The 16,958-nt window shown below is 41.4% G+C and overlaps 1 protein-coding gene across 3 annotated transcripts in view; it reads left to right on the top strand.

Moving 5' to 3' along the window:
* ZNF385A (zinc finger protein 385A) overlaps positions 1-16,958 on the top strand; it is a 183,014-nt gene that overhangs the window by 144,985 nt on the left and 21,071 nt on the right. For 2 of the 3 annotated variants that reach the window (XM_081317637.1, XM_081317636.1), the window contains exon 5: positions 10,374-10,439. The exons of the other annotated variant lie outside the window; for it this stretch is intronic. In XM_081317637.1, coding sequence (XP_081173763.1) covers positions 10,374-10,439 — 66 coding nt within the window. The remainder of the gene's footprint in view (positions 1-10,373; positions 10,440-16,958) is intronic. 3 annotated transcript variants of the gene reach the window in all.

The following is a 16,958-nucleotide window of genomic DNA, read 5'->3' as shown; positions in this document are numbered from 1 at the left end:
GTTACAGAGCGTGCACAGAGTAATATGTAAACGTGTGGTATAGGGCTCACTGCCAGTCCACACACAAGAGTTTCAGGGCAGTTTTCAAGCCACTCCCTTGGTCTTGCTTTCCCAGAATTGGGGAAAACTCCAAGGTGAAGTGTGGGTCACATAGACAATGTGAATGGTGTCACATGAGAATTTTAAACTCCTTTTTTTTTGCTCAGCTCTTGAACGCCAGTAAAAGGGTAAAATAATAGATGAAACCAAGACAGAGAGAAATTGGAAGGGAAATGGGATATTGAGATTGTGTTTAATATTTGAAACTGGGATCCAGGTGTTGTGCTGCTGCCACAGAATCTTGCAGAAATATCCTTGTTTATAGATCTGACTTCTCATCTCCTTTGGCTTCAGATCAGTGGTTTGCTATGTTATGGAGATCAAATGTTGCCTCACGCACTCATCTGAAATGGAGAAGATTTGCCCTCAAAAGTTATCCTCTCAGAAGCAGAGTTCTTCACTCTGTTTGTTCATGGTTCATAAGCTCCATGGCTATTCAACTTGTAGACACAACAAATGAAGCTTGGATCCCAGTGGAAGCTGGAATTAGAAGGCATCAAGAGATTCTGGGTTCATTCTCTGCCAGCTGATAGAATCCAGCTGACTTCAGAGAAGATAAGGTGAAATGCAGCATAAACAACAATAAAAGACGGGCCACTTGTATCCTGACGATTGGATCGAGAAATAAAAACAAAGGGGCTGGTTTCCTTTTCCCTTTCTGATTTTTTTAGAGATTGGGGAGATGTTTGGGACAAAATAGGTTTAGGTTTTGTAGAGGGTTAAGTTTTACAGAAGGTTAAAGCATCCATTTCACCCTTTTACTGTGACCCACAGTGACCATATTGATCCCCTGGGGGGGGGCGAGACTTGAAAGGTAAAATGGGTGCTGTGAGTCTCTGCAGCCTCTGCTACATCAAAACACTGCCATAATCAAGGGGGACCAAAAGGAAATACTTTGAAAGAACTTTTTGGCTAAGTCTATTTGCAAATTCTGTTTATTCTTTGGAGTCAGGCAGATTTCATATCCCACTGGGATCTGTGTCTCTCCCTCTGCTGTTGCAGCTTAGGAAAAAGAAAGCTTCTAGCATGGATCCAGAGGACAAAAGCGCCCAGGTCTCTGCAGTTGAGCTACCAACTTGAAACTATTGTGCAATAATTGTTTTAACTCAAAATATTGCTTCCTCCAGATGTAAACAAAGGTTACCCATAGCACCCAATCTGAAGTAAGTCCTACATGGGGCCATACCCAATCAAATGCTAAAGGTTGTACAGTCTAAGGCTAAGCAAAAGGAAGGTGTGATTGGTACGTTGGGATAAAAATCCTCACTTTGTATATACATTGACAGCATTTGAATTTATAGGTTATTTGGAAAGTGGCATTGAGCCCCGGTGGGTAGCTCAGTGACTACCACTGCATGAGGAATTGTGAGGAAGGAGATTAAAGAAACATCTGACTGCCTTTAGCCAAATCTACAGCACCGTCACCATATCTTGAGAGGATGTCTCCCTCCAAAATAAACCCCACCCCAGTAGTAGTAGGAGACTAAAATGGCTACGGCCTTGAAAATAAAATCTGAAATTTTTAAAGTTCTTTAAGCGAATTTACTTTAAACTTTCCAAATTTGCCTGGACTGGGAAAGCCTCATGCTTCAGATCCTAAGAGCCATATCATGTCCACGCAAAGGGTCAAACGGAGTTCTGGTCCTAAGCTGTATAAAGGGAACTTTTCCCTAGGTTTTTTTTTTTAAAGACAACAATCATCCTAGGAAAAACTATCAGGGTTTATAAAGTGAGGGTGCTCAATGTGGAGAAAACATAGCAATGGAAAGGTTTTCTTCCTGCGGCCTCATACAAGGAATACCTGAAGTCATCAGTAAAACTGATTGGTTACCTAGAGCAGAGGTCCCCATACTTTTGGACACCAGGTGTTGTGATTCCGTGCCAGCCTGTGATCCCGGCAGCTGAGTCTGGGGAATCAGAGGAGGAGGAGGAGGGGCCTGGGGAGCCATCAGAGTTGGAGGAAGGCTCTGATGAGATCCAGGACTTACAATCTGATGAAGAACCTGGCCCCTCCTCTCGTGCTCAGGATGAGACTCAGATGTGCTGGAAAGCTGAGTCAGACTTTGAGAACACACAGCTGGAAGACATTATAGACGCTCGCAAATGCTGACAGGTTACAAGAGCAGGACAGAGGGAGGCAATGGAGTGGCTCCAGGGGAGGAGGAGAAGGCATTGAGAAGCCACGCCTTGGGGTTGCATAATAAAAAGGGAAGGTGTGGGCGGTGCTGGTTGCTGAAGGCAACCATTTGCAAAGGACTCCAGTTTCAAGGGATCATGTTTGCTTTGCCTGTGAACTATTTCCTGTTTGACTTGTGCTCCGTTTTGCTTTTGAATCTGTTCTCTTGCTTTTGGGACAATTATCAGGTCTGTAACTTAAATAAAAGGGGTTGGTTTTCCAGCCTACTTGTTAAAAGAGGGGTTTGTCTTTGTGCAGTAACAAAGACATACACAGGCTGAGACAGAATACCAGGGACCAATTCTGCAGAGAGAGGTTTTTCCGTGGACCGGAGGAGGCGTTATTTTGTGTGTTTGCTGGCATGCTGCAGCCCAGTACCAGTCCCGGTCCATGGACCGGGGGTTGGAGACCCCTGGCCTAGAGATTGAAGGCAGACAAGAGGAGATAGTGCTCCACACAAGGAAAGTTACATGTCACAGGATCCAGTCTGGGTCGGCCACCGGGACCAGAGGTTTTGTCTTACGAGCGAGAGAGAAGTTCCCTGAAGATGGGCTGCAGCACTGAAAGACAAATCCTCTGGTCCCCGTGACTGACCCAGATTGGGTCCTGCAACGTTGTCCTGGGACCCCTCTATTTACCTTCATTCGTGTTGCATGCATTGCTGCTACCGTGATGGCTGCTTGGCGTACATGGGTTTAAAAGGTGCTGGGTCAGTATTCTTAGTTTTTCATATGTAGCTTGCATTGTCCATAACTCTGTCAGGAGCTATTAGCTATAAAGGTTTCCAGATCTTGGATTCTCCTCCTCACCCACTCTCATATCCTTTTTTTGTTTTGTTTTTTTCCCTTCATGAGGCCTCTTGACTCATGGGTTTCTCTGACTATTAGGGAAAAACAGGATGCTGAGTTTTGTTTTGTGATCTAGTTAGTCCTCCTCAAGTTCCATTCTCCTGATGCAAAAAAAAACAACACACAAAAAAACCCCAGCAATGTTGGGTTCGCCTGTTGAAGGAGGCGATTTAGTCTCCTGGATGTCCAGGAAGTCTTCTCTCTGTGTGTGTGTGGGGGGGAGTGAGTGTGAGACTGCAAATAAATTGTGCTCCACAGGGTCACATTGCCGGATGGATGTTGACATCTTCTGTTATACTAATGAGCTAAATTCCTCCTTGGCAGAAAAAAGGGATGGAGACCAAGACTACTGCTGGAAGGGTGTAGGATTAAGGAGCAATTCCCTTTTAGAGAGAGACGTTCAACCATTTCCTCTCAATGCGGAAAAGAACGCTAAGAGTACAAACTTGATGAAGAAACCATTCGGACACAGGCTCATTTTTTGTCTCGTCTCTGTAATAGATAAGCTCAGTCATTATTTGGGGTGCTTATTCTCAACCTCAAAAGTAAAAGACTTTTTTCTGTGCTGCCAAAGAGAAAATCTTTCTCTCCCTCAATTAAAACAGGTACAATAGAAGTAGTAGCTTAGCTACAAAGGGTAAATCGGCTGCATCAAGAAAGTGTTTCTGATTTCCTGGTTGGCATCCAGCCAAGAAAAGGGACTAAAACTGCATGAAAGCCAAGGGTGGGGAAATAGGAGTAGGAATTACCAAAAACAGGGTCCAGCCCCATAGGGATTGCATGAAATGAATATATTTTCCATCTACCCTGAAGCTTTGGAGATTATATTATGTATATAGGTAGTCCTCAACACACGACCATACAATTGAGCCCAAAACTGATGTTGTTAAGTGAGAAATTTGTTAAGTGAGGTTTTGTTTTGGTTTTACAACTTTTTACAACTATTTTATGACTTTTCTTGTCATGTTTCTTAAGTGAATCACTGAAATTGTTAACTTAGTAACACAGTTGTTAAGTGAATCTGGCTTCCCCATTGACTTGGCTTGTCAGAAGGTCCCCAAAGGGGATCACATGATTCCCCCCCCACCGACACTGCAACTGTCATAAAACATGAACCAGCTGTCAAGCATCCAAATGTAAATCACGTGTCCATGGGGATGCTGCAGCGGTCATAAGTGTGAAAAATGGTCATAAGTCACTTTTAAAATATGCTTTGCTGTCTAGAGGAAAACAGAATTAGATCTAATTTAATTTTAAGTTATAGGAGGCTACATATTGTTAGAGCATAAGAATTACCTACTTATAGGAATGGTAAGTATTGCATATAGGTTAAGCTAAATAACTACAACCTTTGTGATATTTTACTACTGGGTTTAGGGCAATAGACTCTCACTACTGTAACTTCACAAATGCTCTTTGTTTCATGCTTAGCTAATCAGAGGAGATTTACAGCACAATATCTGTCTAAAGAATTCACTTTGTGTTCAGTAGAATTTAATCCCAGGAAATGTTCGAGGCAATACAGTGGATGTTTGTTCAAAAATAACTTCTATTGCATTCAGGGTACATGAAAGAATGCCTTAATTAAATATTTGTCAGGCTATGTTTTCTTTCTCCCCCCCCCCCAACCTCATTTATATCTCTTCAAGAGGATAAAAGCATTTCAGCCAGTGCAGTTAGGATGAGAAACAGCAACGACTAGGAATATCATAAATTTCAGAGCTGAATGCTCAACCTCAACATTTTGATCACTGTATTAAAGCTAGCATATCTAGGTTACAAAATTCTGAGCAATCACTGCAGAATCCTTTGCTTTCAGCCAGTGGTCATTCAGATTTATGAAGCCTACATCTTGTCACCTTACAATTGGGCTTCTGTTTGATGTGCTAATAATAACCAAAGGGGACTGAAGGGGACTCAAGACAGCGTACAAATGGGCAAGTTTATTGTTTGTATAGCCATGCCCAATTTATGGCTGTTTTGAAATCTTTATTATATAACATGTTACAGTATGTCATAGGAATTATTCATATAAGGATCATTAATTAAAATAAACTGTGTCACAGCTCTCATAATTTTGGAAGAAACTTCCACATCAGCCAGCAGTTTTCATTGGAAACTCTGCTGCTCTAATTAGAAACAAACATAGACTTCACAATAATAATAAATTGGTTTTGAATTAGATGGGATTAAGTGTCCTAGAAAATTTTAGTCTACAAATGTACTTATTACAAGGGCCATCCTAGCTGACGATTAAATAAGGGATCCATTCATTCTGCACCAAACATGCAGAACCTTTGCTGCAACTTTTTTAACCAATTCATGACTTCAGATAAAGCAAGAAAAGGTGGTGGTGGGGAATCTAATCTGCTGCAGAAATTAAAAAGACAAAGTAAAAGAGCAATACCGTTTGGCAAAGTGAGCCAGAAATGAGTCCTATTGAGTCTGGTGGAATTTATTTCTAGGAAAGTATGTTTTTGTGAAAGCAGCAGTGTTAAGAAAAATTAACCAAGCAGAAGGACTGTGTTTTAACTCATCTAGATGACACATGAGCAGACAACATCATGGATCTGTTTGTAACTGAGAAGACTCTCTAATTCCCTGAATTTTAACAGTTAGGTGCCACAGCAAAAATGCTTTCTTCTTGAAAAGAGGCTTTTAGAATCTCTGATTATCCTCTGTGTGTAGTCAGTATTTTCTAGCTATCATTGTTCTCATGCATCACAATTTTTCATCTCTCAAATTTCATCCCCTTCCAGGACTTTGCATTCTGTATGTCAAGATACAAACTTTATTTGTTTACATGTAAAACAGAAAGTTGCACGTTAGCTTCTCATTTATAATATGCTTCATAGGTAAGGAATCCAACAATGAGTCAAATACAGGAAACCTTTTGGAGGTAATAATCACGTTTGGGGTGATGGGTGTTTGTCATGGACATGCTGATAAAATGGTTGCCATGGGAGGGAATCCCCTTGGATGAATTCCAAAGGCAAAAGAGCCATTTAGTAGGAGGCAAACAAGGAAATTGTACCCCATCAGTTCTTCATATACACACACACACAAATACACTTTCTCAAGATGATTCATACAGAGCAATGGGTTACAGCTGCCATCATTTCTATTTCTTTTTTTAAAGCTGCCTTTAGGGCCCAATAAAGATTGTGCTGGGCACTTTGCAGTTTATCAGCGTATCATTGATTTATTGCTTATTAAATGATTCTAGGAAACTTAGTATCAGGTAGGGCAAGGAGCTAGATAAGTTCAGGAAGTTGTTTGTCTTTTGAGCATTTGTTTATGACTTAATGTTCCAGATCTCTTTTCTTGTTTTTTTATTATATTTTGAAACTGGTGTAGTTTTTTTGATACTATTGTATGTATTAAGATTTTGTTGTTGTTGTTAATTAGGTTTAATAGTAATAATACACGAGATAGCACTGTTACTAAAATGAAGAAGGCGTTGTTCTTAGATGTAGCAATAGCGGGAGATAGTCAAAGTGGTGAAAATCAAATCGAACAATTCATTAAATATTCATAAGATTTGCAAACTAAAATTAACACTCCTGCTTTAAATGATTGGATTTTACAGCCCTAACACATTACAACTATAATGCCAGAATACCTAGGCTTTTGGTTAGAACCTAAATCATCAGAAGGTACCTGGTGTGAAAACTGTGATATACATTGGATGAATAGATTGGGATGAGGATGAGGATGACAACATCAGCAACAGCGATCTTACTCATCCTTCACCTTAGATTGTTCAGCATGGATTTCAACTCTTACGTGAAACACGTGAAAATGTACAACAATTAGGTGGTGGTCCTGGAGAAGACTTCCACTGGGTAGACACTGGAAAAAAACCCCACCCCTGGAAAGATAGGTCCACTCCAGACATCCTTCCTTGTCTGCAGTGGGAACACTGCCCTTCTTTGAGTGTTTTGCTGGCAGTAAGGCAGAAACTCCTCTTCCTCCTTCTCCGATAGCACGTCCAACAGAAGCAAATTCAGCTGTCACACTATAAGAGGACAAGTGTTGGCAGCTGATTAGAGAAGAAGCAGAGAGGAGGAACCCGTGAACAATTCTCACAGTGGTGAGACGTTGTCAGGGATCAGTTCTGGACTGTTACTGGAGTTAGGAGTAAAGTATGTGATAAAAAGAGAGTTGTGAAGAACTCCAAAAGAATCTATCCAGATGCAGTGAATTGGCTTCAAATGTGCAAAAACAGTTTAATGTAAACAGTGATGATGATGTCCATCTGCACCTATATATTAATGCCAGCAGGGACTAGCCTTGAGGTCAGATTGGACAGCTTGTGCAATAGAGTCAAATTCTATGCTTAGAAATGTTTCAATGACAACTGAAATGGAAGTTCTGATATAATAATGTCTTATACAAATCTATGGAGAGACCACATTCAGAATAGAGCTGAATGGCATGATGGTTCTCGTCACTATACCCTGGAGGTAGAAAAAGCAGCCAAAAGGGTTAGGTTTTGGAGGCAAGTCCTCTGTGATTAAAACTACATCAATTGGAATGAAGAGACAGAACAGAGATATATAAAACAATGTCTGGCACAATGGATCAAGAGAAGATTTTCTCCATCTTTTACAATATTCTAAATTCTGTTCAGCAATTGGAATGAAATACAGAGAGATCCAGGACTGTCAGAAGACATTTTCACCCGAGACATAGTTCCATAGTTGATCTTTGGATTTTGCTGTCAGGAATTGTGGTACAGAATAGTAGCCAGTTTAGATGGATCTTGGAAAATCAGACTCTCTGTGACTCCTAATACTGAGGGCATTCAACCCCTCCTACTGCTAGGATGCACCACAGGCCCTCCAACCAAGGTCTGAGAACTTCCTAAAGGCATCCAGTTGGCCTCCTTTTGGTCATATATTCTTAACTAAAGATCTTCATGTTCTGAACATGCACCTTGAAAAGTGTGGCTAAACTAAATTATTTATTTTGCTTTCCACTGGAACCCATTAGAGGAGAAAAGTTGCAATAGTAAAGGAAAAAAGGTGGAAACCCACAAACATGTACATGCACACACATACGCATACATGGAAACAAACATACTATCTGCCCACCTCTTTCTGGCTGGCAAGAGAACTGCTTAGAGAGTGGCATCTGCCACTGAGTTCCTCTCTCACACAGCCGCAAGATTGCTCTGATGTGTATTATCAAAAGCCTCCAGGCTGCAATCATATGCATGTTTTTTATAGGAAGAAATCCCTTTGAACTCAAAGAGATTTCCTTCTGAATAATGATATATACAGTAGATTTATGGATGTGAAAGTTGGACCATAAGAAAGGCTGAGCACCAAAGAATTGAGGCCTTTGAACTATGGTGCTGGAGAAGACTCCTGCGAGTCCCTTGGACTGCAAGATGATCAAACCGGTCAGTCCTAGAGGAGATCAACCCTGACTGCTCTTTAGAAGGCCAGATCCTGAAGTTGAAACTCAAATACTTTGGCCACCTAATGAGAAGGAAAGACTCACTGGAGAAGAGCCTAATGCTGGGAAAGACTGAGGGCAAGAGAAGAAGGGGACGACAGAGAATGAGGTGGCTGGATGGAGTCACTGAAGCAGTAGGCGTGAGCCTAAATGGACTCCAGAAGATGGTAGAGGACAGGAAGGCCTGGAAGAACGTTGTCCATGGGGTCGTGATGGGTCGGACACGACTTCGCAGCTAACAACAACAACAACAGTAGATTTGCTTTGTTTGTCTAATGCAGCTTGCATGCAAATTTGTACTATTTCTCTTGATCTCTCTACTTTTTCTACTGATGGAGGTTCCTTTTTCATTTCTCTCAGGATGTATTTTGGCGCTTTTTTCACTACTTCCTGGTAATAGTTTATCGTTGACAGCACTAGAATAATAATGTCTAAATTACAGGCAAACCTTTCTTTTGCCTGTTTAAAGGAACCCAATATATTATTCTGTCATACCCACATAATCCAGGATAGAGAGATAAAAGATGAGGTGAAGAATCTGAGATTAAAGGGGGGGAGAGGGTAAATAGGGCTAGGGATTAGGGTGAAGAGCCAGATGGAGTCCAAGACTGGAAAGTATTGAATTGATAATCAGATCCTTATTTCAGACATCTGAAAGGGCAGAGTAGTGTGCAGTCTCATAAGAGATCATAACCATGTATTTCAGGTAGACCAGGAATAAGGTACAGTAATTTGGTGTTAGCCGAGTCTTGTATTACATCCCTCTCATAATTCCTTATGATTGGCTAGATATGGTTGAATTTGAAGTTGAAAATCTCAGGAAGAAATTAGGTTGTCTACAAGTGTTGCATTCATAGGAGCTGTTTTAGGATTTAGGCAAAGAAGAAGCCCATGTTTGATATGCATTTTTGCTCCTACAAATATTTGCTTGAAATTTTGCCTGTTCCATTCCTACATTATTTGATTAATGTAAATCGAATCAGTGCCCCAGAGATGGAGGAAAAACAACAGCAACAACAACAAAATACATTGCAAAGTTTAAAGGTGGACTCTTAAATGGTATCCCCATGGACAATAGAGCAGTGCTTAAATTAAAGGCTATATTTTGGTTTTAACAGCACACAAAATTCATCAAAGTAGTTGAATGAGAAGTTACGTCTAATAGGGAAACGGTGGCAAATGGGTGGCTGAGAGCATTTTTGCCTAAAAAAAACAAACCTGGGTTTAGCAAAAGTAAAAGTCCCAGATGGGATAAGACAGTAGTGTTAGTATCTACTGCTCTAGTAACTTTCCCCAACCGAAAGTCCAGCAGATACATAGGACTGAACTCATTATCCCCAACAACCTACAGCAGGCGTCTTCAAACTTGGCCCTTTTATGACTTGTGGACTTCAACTCCCAGAATTCCTCAGCCAGCATGCCTGGCTGAGGAATTCTGGGAGTTAAAGTCCACAAGTCATAAAAGGGCCAAGTTTGAAGACCCCTGACTTACAGTATATCAAACTATATAAGTAGGAGTGGTTTAGATTTATTTTTTTTAAGGAAAAATGGTGGGGAAGGACAGCAAGCTGCCTGCCAAGTGGCAAATGTTTGGAAAGTGGTAATAATCCTTTGCTTTCTAACTATTTTCGTACCAGTAGTCTTCATTGAGCAACCACAATTGTAACCACAACGCAGGTGTTAAGCAAAGGGGCTGCTAAGTGAAACTGCCACTGTCAAGTGCAAATAACCAGATCCAAAGGTAAAAAGTTCAATTAGCTACTTTATTTCTCATTCCTCTTTCACAGGAATATTCCCAGACTGGTGGGTTGCACCTGGGTCAGATCAGATAAGTTTCAACAGCATTCAAAGGGGTGAGACTGTTCCTTCTTGTGCCTATGTAAAGATTCCAGACTAATCACCCACTTGACTCAGCCAACAGCAACTGTGCTTATGATCTTACTTCAGCTTTCCCTTGCTTTGCAGATCCACAAAAGTTGTAAATGTAAGGATTGGTTGCAAAGTTATTTTTTCATCACTGTTGTAACTGCAAATAGCCACTAAATGAGGACTACCTGTAATCAAAATTATTCATACCCATTCCCTCTTTTTTCCTTCTGGGCAAGAAAGTGATTCTTACAATTTTGCTCTCTTTCACCTTTCTTAAGCACTTCTCCATTGCTGACTTAATGTTTTTTGTCTGGCTGGATTTTGCTATACCAGGGGTCGGCAACCTTAAGCACTCAAAGAGCCATTTGGACCCGTTTCCCACAGAAAAGAAAACACTGGGAGCCACAAAACCCTTTTGACATCTAAAATGAAGATAACACTGCATATATCGCTTTTTACCTTTATGCTGTGTATAAAAAAATTATAGTGAAATCAATGAACTGCTACAAAGAAAAGAAATTTTTATTTCTGCGTGCAACAAAAACATTTTGAACTCCAAAAAAAAAAGATGCTGGGTCGAAGGTTACTTTCAAATAAAATACTCAATGCCTATTTGAGTCCTCCTCATATTATGAAATAAAAAGGCGGTACAAACTATAAAAACTACAAATAGAAAAAAAGAAAAGAAAAAAATTACGGGGGGGGGGAGGAGGGAAGAAAAAGGACAGGAGAAAAAAAGGGGGGAACCCTTTCTCCTTCATCCCAACATGTAAAAACAATTTTAGTAGTTATCTACCATCTTTAAATACAGCATAATTATCCCCATACTTCATCTCTTAATTTAAAAAAAAATCAAAATACTTCATTAAACATTATTTACTAAAAGTCCAGTAAGGACAACCACATATATTCATATTCTCTCTCCCTCCCTCTCTCTGCCTCTCTCCCTCCCTCCCTCCCTCTCTCTCTCTGTCTCCATCCCTCCCTCCCTTTCCCTCTCTCTCTTTCTGCCCAATCATTCATTAATCTCTCCCACACACACAGGTCTTTCTGTCTTGCTCTCGCAGGGAGGAGGAGGAACCGGCCCAAACGGAATGGGACAAATGAACACGGCTGCCTTAAGATGCCCACTGCATCTCAGGCCCCCCCACCATGGCTGACACACCATGGACATTCTTATTGGGCTGGCTCTCCTGCCCTTGGTCTGCCAGTCCTCTTCCCCCACTCAGTGTGTGTGTGTGTGTGAGTGAGTGAGTGAGTGAGTGAGTGAGAGAGAGAGAGAGAGAGGCATACTTATTTAACAGCGGTACATTTCCTTTGCAACAGCACAGTCATACCTTATATTTTGTTTTGTACTGGAGATGCCACTTTCTAAGCACAACTAGATTAAAATTATAGATTTATCTACTGTTATTTAACAGCAGTACGTATACATTCCATGAAGGAAAACAACATATATTGATTTAAAATGAGTCAGAGTGTTGGTGCATGGATGTGTGGCTCAAACCTCTACAGCACGTTAAATGTCACTTATAAATGCAGTTTCAATCATTTTTTTTTAAAAAAAAATCTTTAAAAAAAATAGGGCCAGCTTCCTTCTAATGTGAGCTATAAAAGTTCAATCAAAAATGAAAGTCATAGCAGAGACTTATTTATTCTAAAGAAAAAAAACTAGAAATCTGAGTATATCAGATCAATGTTGGCCTGTGACATGCCCTAGAACTAGGCTAAATATGGAGAGATCAAGGATTTTGACAAATATGCAAAATTCTGTTATTTTAGCCAATCTCAAAAAAAATAGTTTTAGCCTTCCTGTGAAGATGATGTCTTGACCTGGTCTACCAAGTGGGGCTGATGTCAATCTTGCTAGTCTAATTATGTTCCTCCTCCTCCTCCTCCTCCTCCTCCTCCTCCTCCTCCTCCTCCTCCTCCTCCTCCTCCTCCTTATAGTTCAGTGAGTTAGGGAGATATCTACCTGAGATGTTTCCAAATGTTATTTAGCTGTTGTGGACTTGCATATGTCCATCAAAGTCATCTTCCTTACTTTTGACAACATTCTGCACAGACTAACACTTTGGCAGTCATAGCTTCTCTGCCTTGTTACCATTTTGAGGTTGACTTGCTTCCATGGATCTTGGGACTCTGGAAGGAATATCAAAAGTAGAATTCCACAAGCCTGAAGATTCCAACATAACTTCAGGGATGTTGTCTGGCTCATTCACTCTAGTTTGTGGCAGACAATTGTTAAGCTCTTTCAGCTCTTCTTGGGCATCATGCTGAGTCCTGATGCTGAGCCTGCATGTCCACTTCAGGCAACCAGAGCATTGGGCCTCTTGCTTCTTGCAGGAGGACACCTCACAACAAGGGCAATGTCAAGAAGGAGCCCAGGTAAAGCCATCCCTGGAAGAGGGGAAACATGAGACTTGGCAAGGAGGCTTTCATGCTGGCCAGCTTATTATGGGCATATTTTATCTGTCTTGAAATAGCACAGTTCATATTTTATTCTACAGTAGGTATATCCTGATTATTGGTACTTTAATATTTGTCATTTAAATAGGCTAGCGTAAAAATGATCAGAACCATTGTCACTTGATTTAGATAATAACCCTGCTTTGCCTTGATTGCCTGGGCCTATAGAATGAGAAGAACGTAGGAAAAGCCTTGGTTAGGTTGAGCCTCCATTTACTCTGCTTGAGTAGTGGCCAGCCAGATATCTTTGTGGAGCCCACAAATAGGCACAAGAGAAATAAGCAATTCCTGCCTGTGGTGCTGTTTCCCCCATCCTTCAACCACCATAACAGCTCGTCATATTTACCCCAATCTCAGAAAGTAGCTTTTCCTACCAAAAAAAGACATTGTCACTTCCAAATCAGCCTGCTAGTGGGTGGCCCAGCACCATTTACATGAGCTAGAGTAAGTAGTAAAGGTAAAGGTTCCCCCGCACATGTGTGCTAGTCGTTTCCAACTCTAGGGGCCGATGCTCATCTCCGTTTCAAAACCAAAGAGCCAGTGCTTGTCCGAGGACATCTCCATGGTCATGTGGCCGGCATGACTAGACGCCAAAGGCACAGGGAACGCTGTTACCTTCCCACCGTAGTGGTCCCTATTTTTCTACTTGCTTTTTTACGTGCTTTCGAACTGCTAGGTTGGCAGAAGCTGGGACGAGTAACAGGTGCTCACTCTGTTACGCGGCACTCAGGATTCGACCCACCAAACTGCCGATCTTCTGATTGACAAGCTCAGCGTCCTAACCCACTGAGCCACCGCATCCCTTTGCTAGAGTAAGAGGGAGGCTCAATTCCCAGCTTTGTCCTTAGGAAAAGCCCAGGTATACCATTTTAAAAAAAAAAGATAATCTTCCGAGAAGTTGAAGCAGAGTTCACTGTTTGCCCATGAGCTCTAGTCAGTGGTGGGATTCAAATATGTGAACAACCGGTTCTGTCTCTGGATGCCACTTCCGGAAGTCCATTGTGGGCCTGGGCAACAAAAAATTAGCTACCGGTTCTGCCGAAGTGGTGCGAACTGGCTGAAATCCCACCACTGGCTCTAGTGCTGCAGAAGGGGGCTAAAAAAAAGGCAAATTGCAGTGAGAAAATGCTTCTTCCATCATGCACAGCTTTTGAGCATCCCAGAAGCATAGGATAGCGGACCCCTTGGTGAAAGCACATGGACTTGGGTTTGGCTAATCTAAAGAAAAGAAGAAATAGGGGAGACATGATAGCAGTGTTCCAGTATCTGAGGGGCTGCCACAAACACGAGGGGGCCAGGTTGTTCACCAAAGCACCAGAGGGAAGGACAAGTAACAATGGTTGGAAACTGATCAAAGAGACAAGCAACCTGGAACTAAGGAGAAACTTCCTGAAAGTGAGGACAATCAACCAGTGGAACAGCTTACCAAAAATCATGGGCGCTCCATCACTGGAGATTTTCAAGAAGAGACTAGACATTCACCTGTATGAGACGGTATAGGTTCTCCTGCTTGAGCAGGGGGCTGGACTAGAAGACCTCCAAGGTCCCTTCCAGCTCTATTCTATTCAAACTTTTGCTATGATCCAAGAAGGCAAGTTATATTTTTATGAGTAGAAAACAGGGTTCAGCTTTGTAACTATGTTACTTTTAATTACTTGGCATCACTAAGATAATTGGGATCTATTAATAGATGTTAGATTGCTCTTCATTTCCGTAAGGCTGAATCCCCTGTCTGCGTAGTCTTTAATATTTATTTTATTTATTTACTTATTCATATGGCTGCCCTTCTCATGAAAAAGTAAATCTGGGCTGCATACGATAAGACCATTAGAGGTGCCAGGTGACTCATCAAAAGCTCCATGCAGCTGCCTTATTTGCTCTGCGTGGCTTGGACAAAAGTTTTGAGTTTGGGCGACTTGCCAATCCATTTTTTTTCCCTTTTAATGCCAAAATGATCAAAAGATCTCTGTTTCCCTTCAAAGTCATGTCCTGTTGTGCAGCCCGCTCTTCAGATTAATTTCTCTGTATTCACTCTGTAGGGAGTGAATGAAAGCAAGAAACGGGACATCTTCGGAGCAAGGTAGGTGGGCACTGGCTGTAGCCCCGGATCTTGTCAGTCCTGCCCACTCAGCAGTTTCTATGTTGTAGAATTGAACTTAGGGGAATAATTCACTAAGTTAAGACGAAACCTCACTTCCCGGCTTTGAAATTAGGACAAATTTTCATGCAAAGTATCCACAGCTGGCTGTCACAACTGGCTAAGCTGTGAGGTGCCAGACGTGTGGCAGATTTATTGGTCTCAGGCATTCTTAGCCGGTATTTCAGCCAAAACAAAGGCTCCCCAAAGAACTCACATATATTCAGTGTTAAAAGCTCATCCATCTTTGCTGAATTATATTCTCGGATGCAACACAGATGTTAAAAAAGTGATGGGGAGAAAACGGGGGGGGGGAGTAAATTAAGTGTTGCTAATGGGATGGGGCATCTTAAAAACCAGCCTGACCCGATTCCTATCTGCTAGTGTTCCCAGCAAAAGATAGAGTCAGGATAAGCCCCCTAGCCCTCTTCCACCCTCCCTCTGTCTAGCTGGGGATTTCTCGGTCTTTCTAATAGGATGACTTGCTTCGGTCTAAGCTCTAGGAAAAGAGAAAAGAAGGTACTTTAGGCGTTCCTGCCCAAAGCTCAGAATAAGGGAACTTAACAGACCATGTGCCAATCCTGAAGGACAAGCAGTGGCTGAGCAGTTATGCAGTTTTGTGCATGGAGAAAACTTAATAAGAAATGCCTTTTTAAAAAGTTATTAAGCTAATTATGTAGATTAGATATAAAAAAAGAATATAGTGAGCAAAAAGAAATGTACAAAAAACAGAAGACATTCTCTCTCTCTCTCTCTCTCTCTCTCTCTCTCTCTCACACACACACACACACACACACACACACACACACACACACACAGAAACCTCTACCTATCTGTCTATCTCTCTGGGGTGTTTACCTGGAGCAATCCCGAACACCTTTTCCTGGGCAGAAACAGCACTATGTGTCTTGGCCTTGGATGTTTATAAGCAAGCCTTAGTTTTCTCCTGAGTGCTTATCTCCAGAATACAGAAAATGGGGACTAATTGAAGTCCAGCCTCTTTGAGAAAATCTATTGCTGCCTGGCTCAGTCAAGGACAATACTCCTGCAATTATGTCCTCAATGCAGCCAGCAAATCAGAAATGATCTAGGGATTTAATCCATCTTCCTCATGACCTTTGATGAGATTGTCAAGGCATGATCTGGTTTTTACATAAATAGGATTCTACGGAAGAAACTCTTGGGGGAAAAAATGTGAATGCTGCCTGTTCAGGCCTCTTGGCACGGGCTTAGTTTTTCAGATGCTTAAAGAGCACCGTCATGCATATCAAAACTAGGTTTTTTTTCACACTTCAGCAGCTGTTATAAGTTATAGTTCTTATCAAAATCAATTCTCCGAATCAATGTTAATGATACTTTTGAATCTTTTATAGAAGGAAGAATTAGATCGTTTTGATAAGTCAATAGTGTAGAGCCAGGAGCAACATTTGGGTGGAATGTAGTGCTGGGTGGTTTGGACAGATCAGAGGCAATAGACTTATCTGAGTCAGGATCATAGGAAAGATTGATTGTTTCTGTACTTCACCTTGAAGACTGATTCCTTACAACTCTGGGCAGCTTACAAATCAAGAAGAAATCACTACGTACTGTATTATACATACATACATACATACATAGTGTTGAATGTCTTCCCTCCTCCATTTCAAAACAGCTGGTATATTAAACAAAATGCCAATTACGGAGCATGAGGTCAAAACACAACATTGGTTTGCAAATATACCAGACAGGTGCCAGTTTTATTTTAGAGGCAGGGATGGAATAGAAGTGGAATGTAGTAGTGTGTCATCTCTAGTATTGGGAGATTTTTTTAAAAAGGGGGGGAGGGAGGGAGTGCTAACTCAATTCCAGCAGGCTGCTGATGGCTCAACCCATTTTGGTGCCATCCTTTGCTCTAGAT

This window comes from Vipera berus (assembly GCF_964194415.1).
Source record: "Vipera berus genome assembly, chromosome: 2".
Classification (NCBI taxonomy): Eukaryota; Metazoa; Chordata; class Lepidosauria; order Squamata; family Viperidae; genus Vipera; species Vipera berus.
Note: the sequence above shows the minus strand (reverse complement) of the source record. Positions and strands in the feature narration are given on the sequence as shown.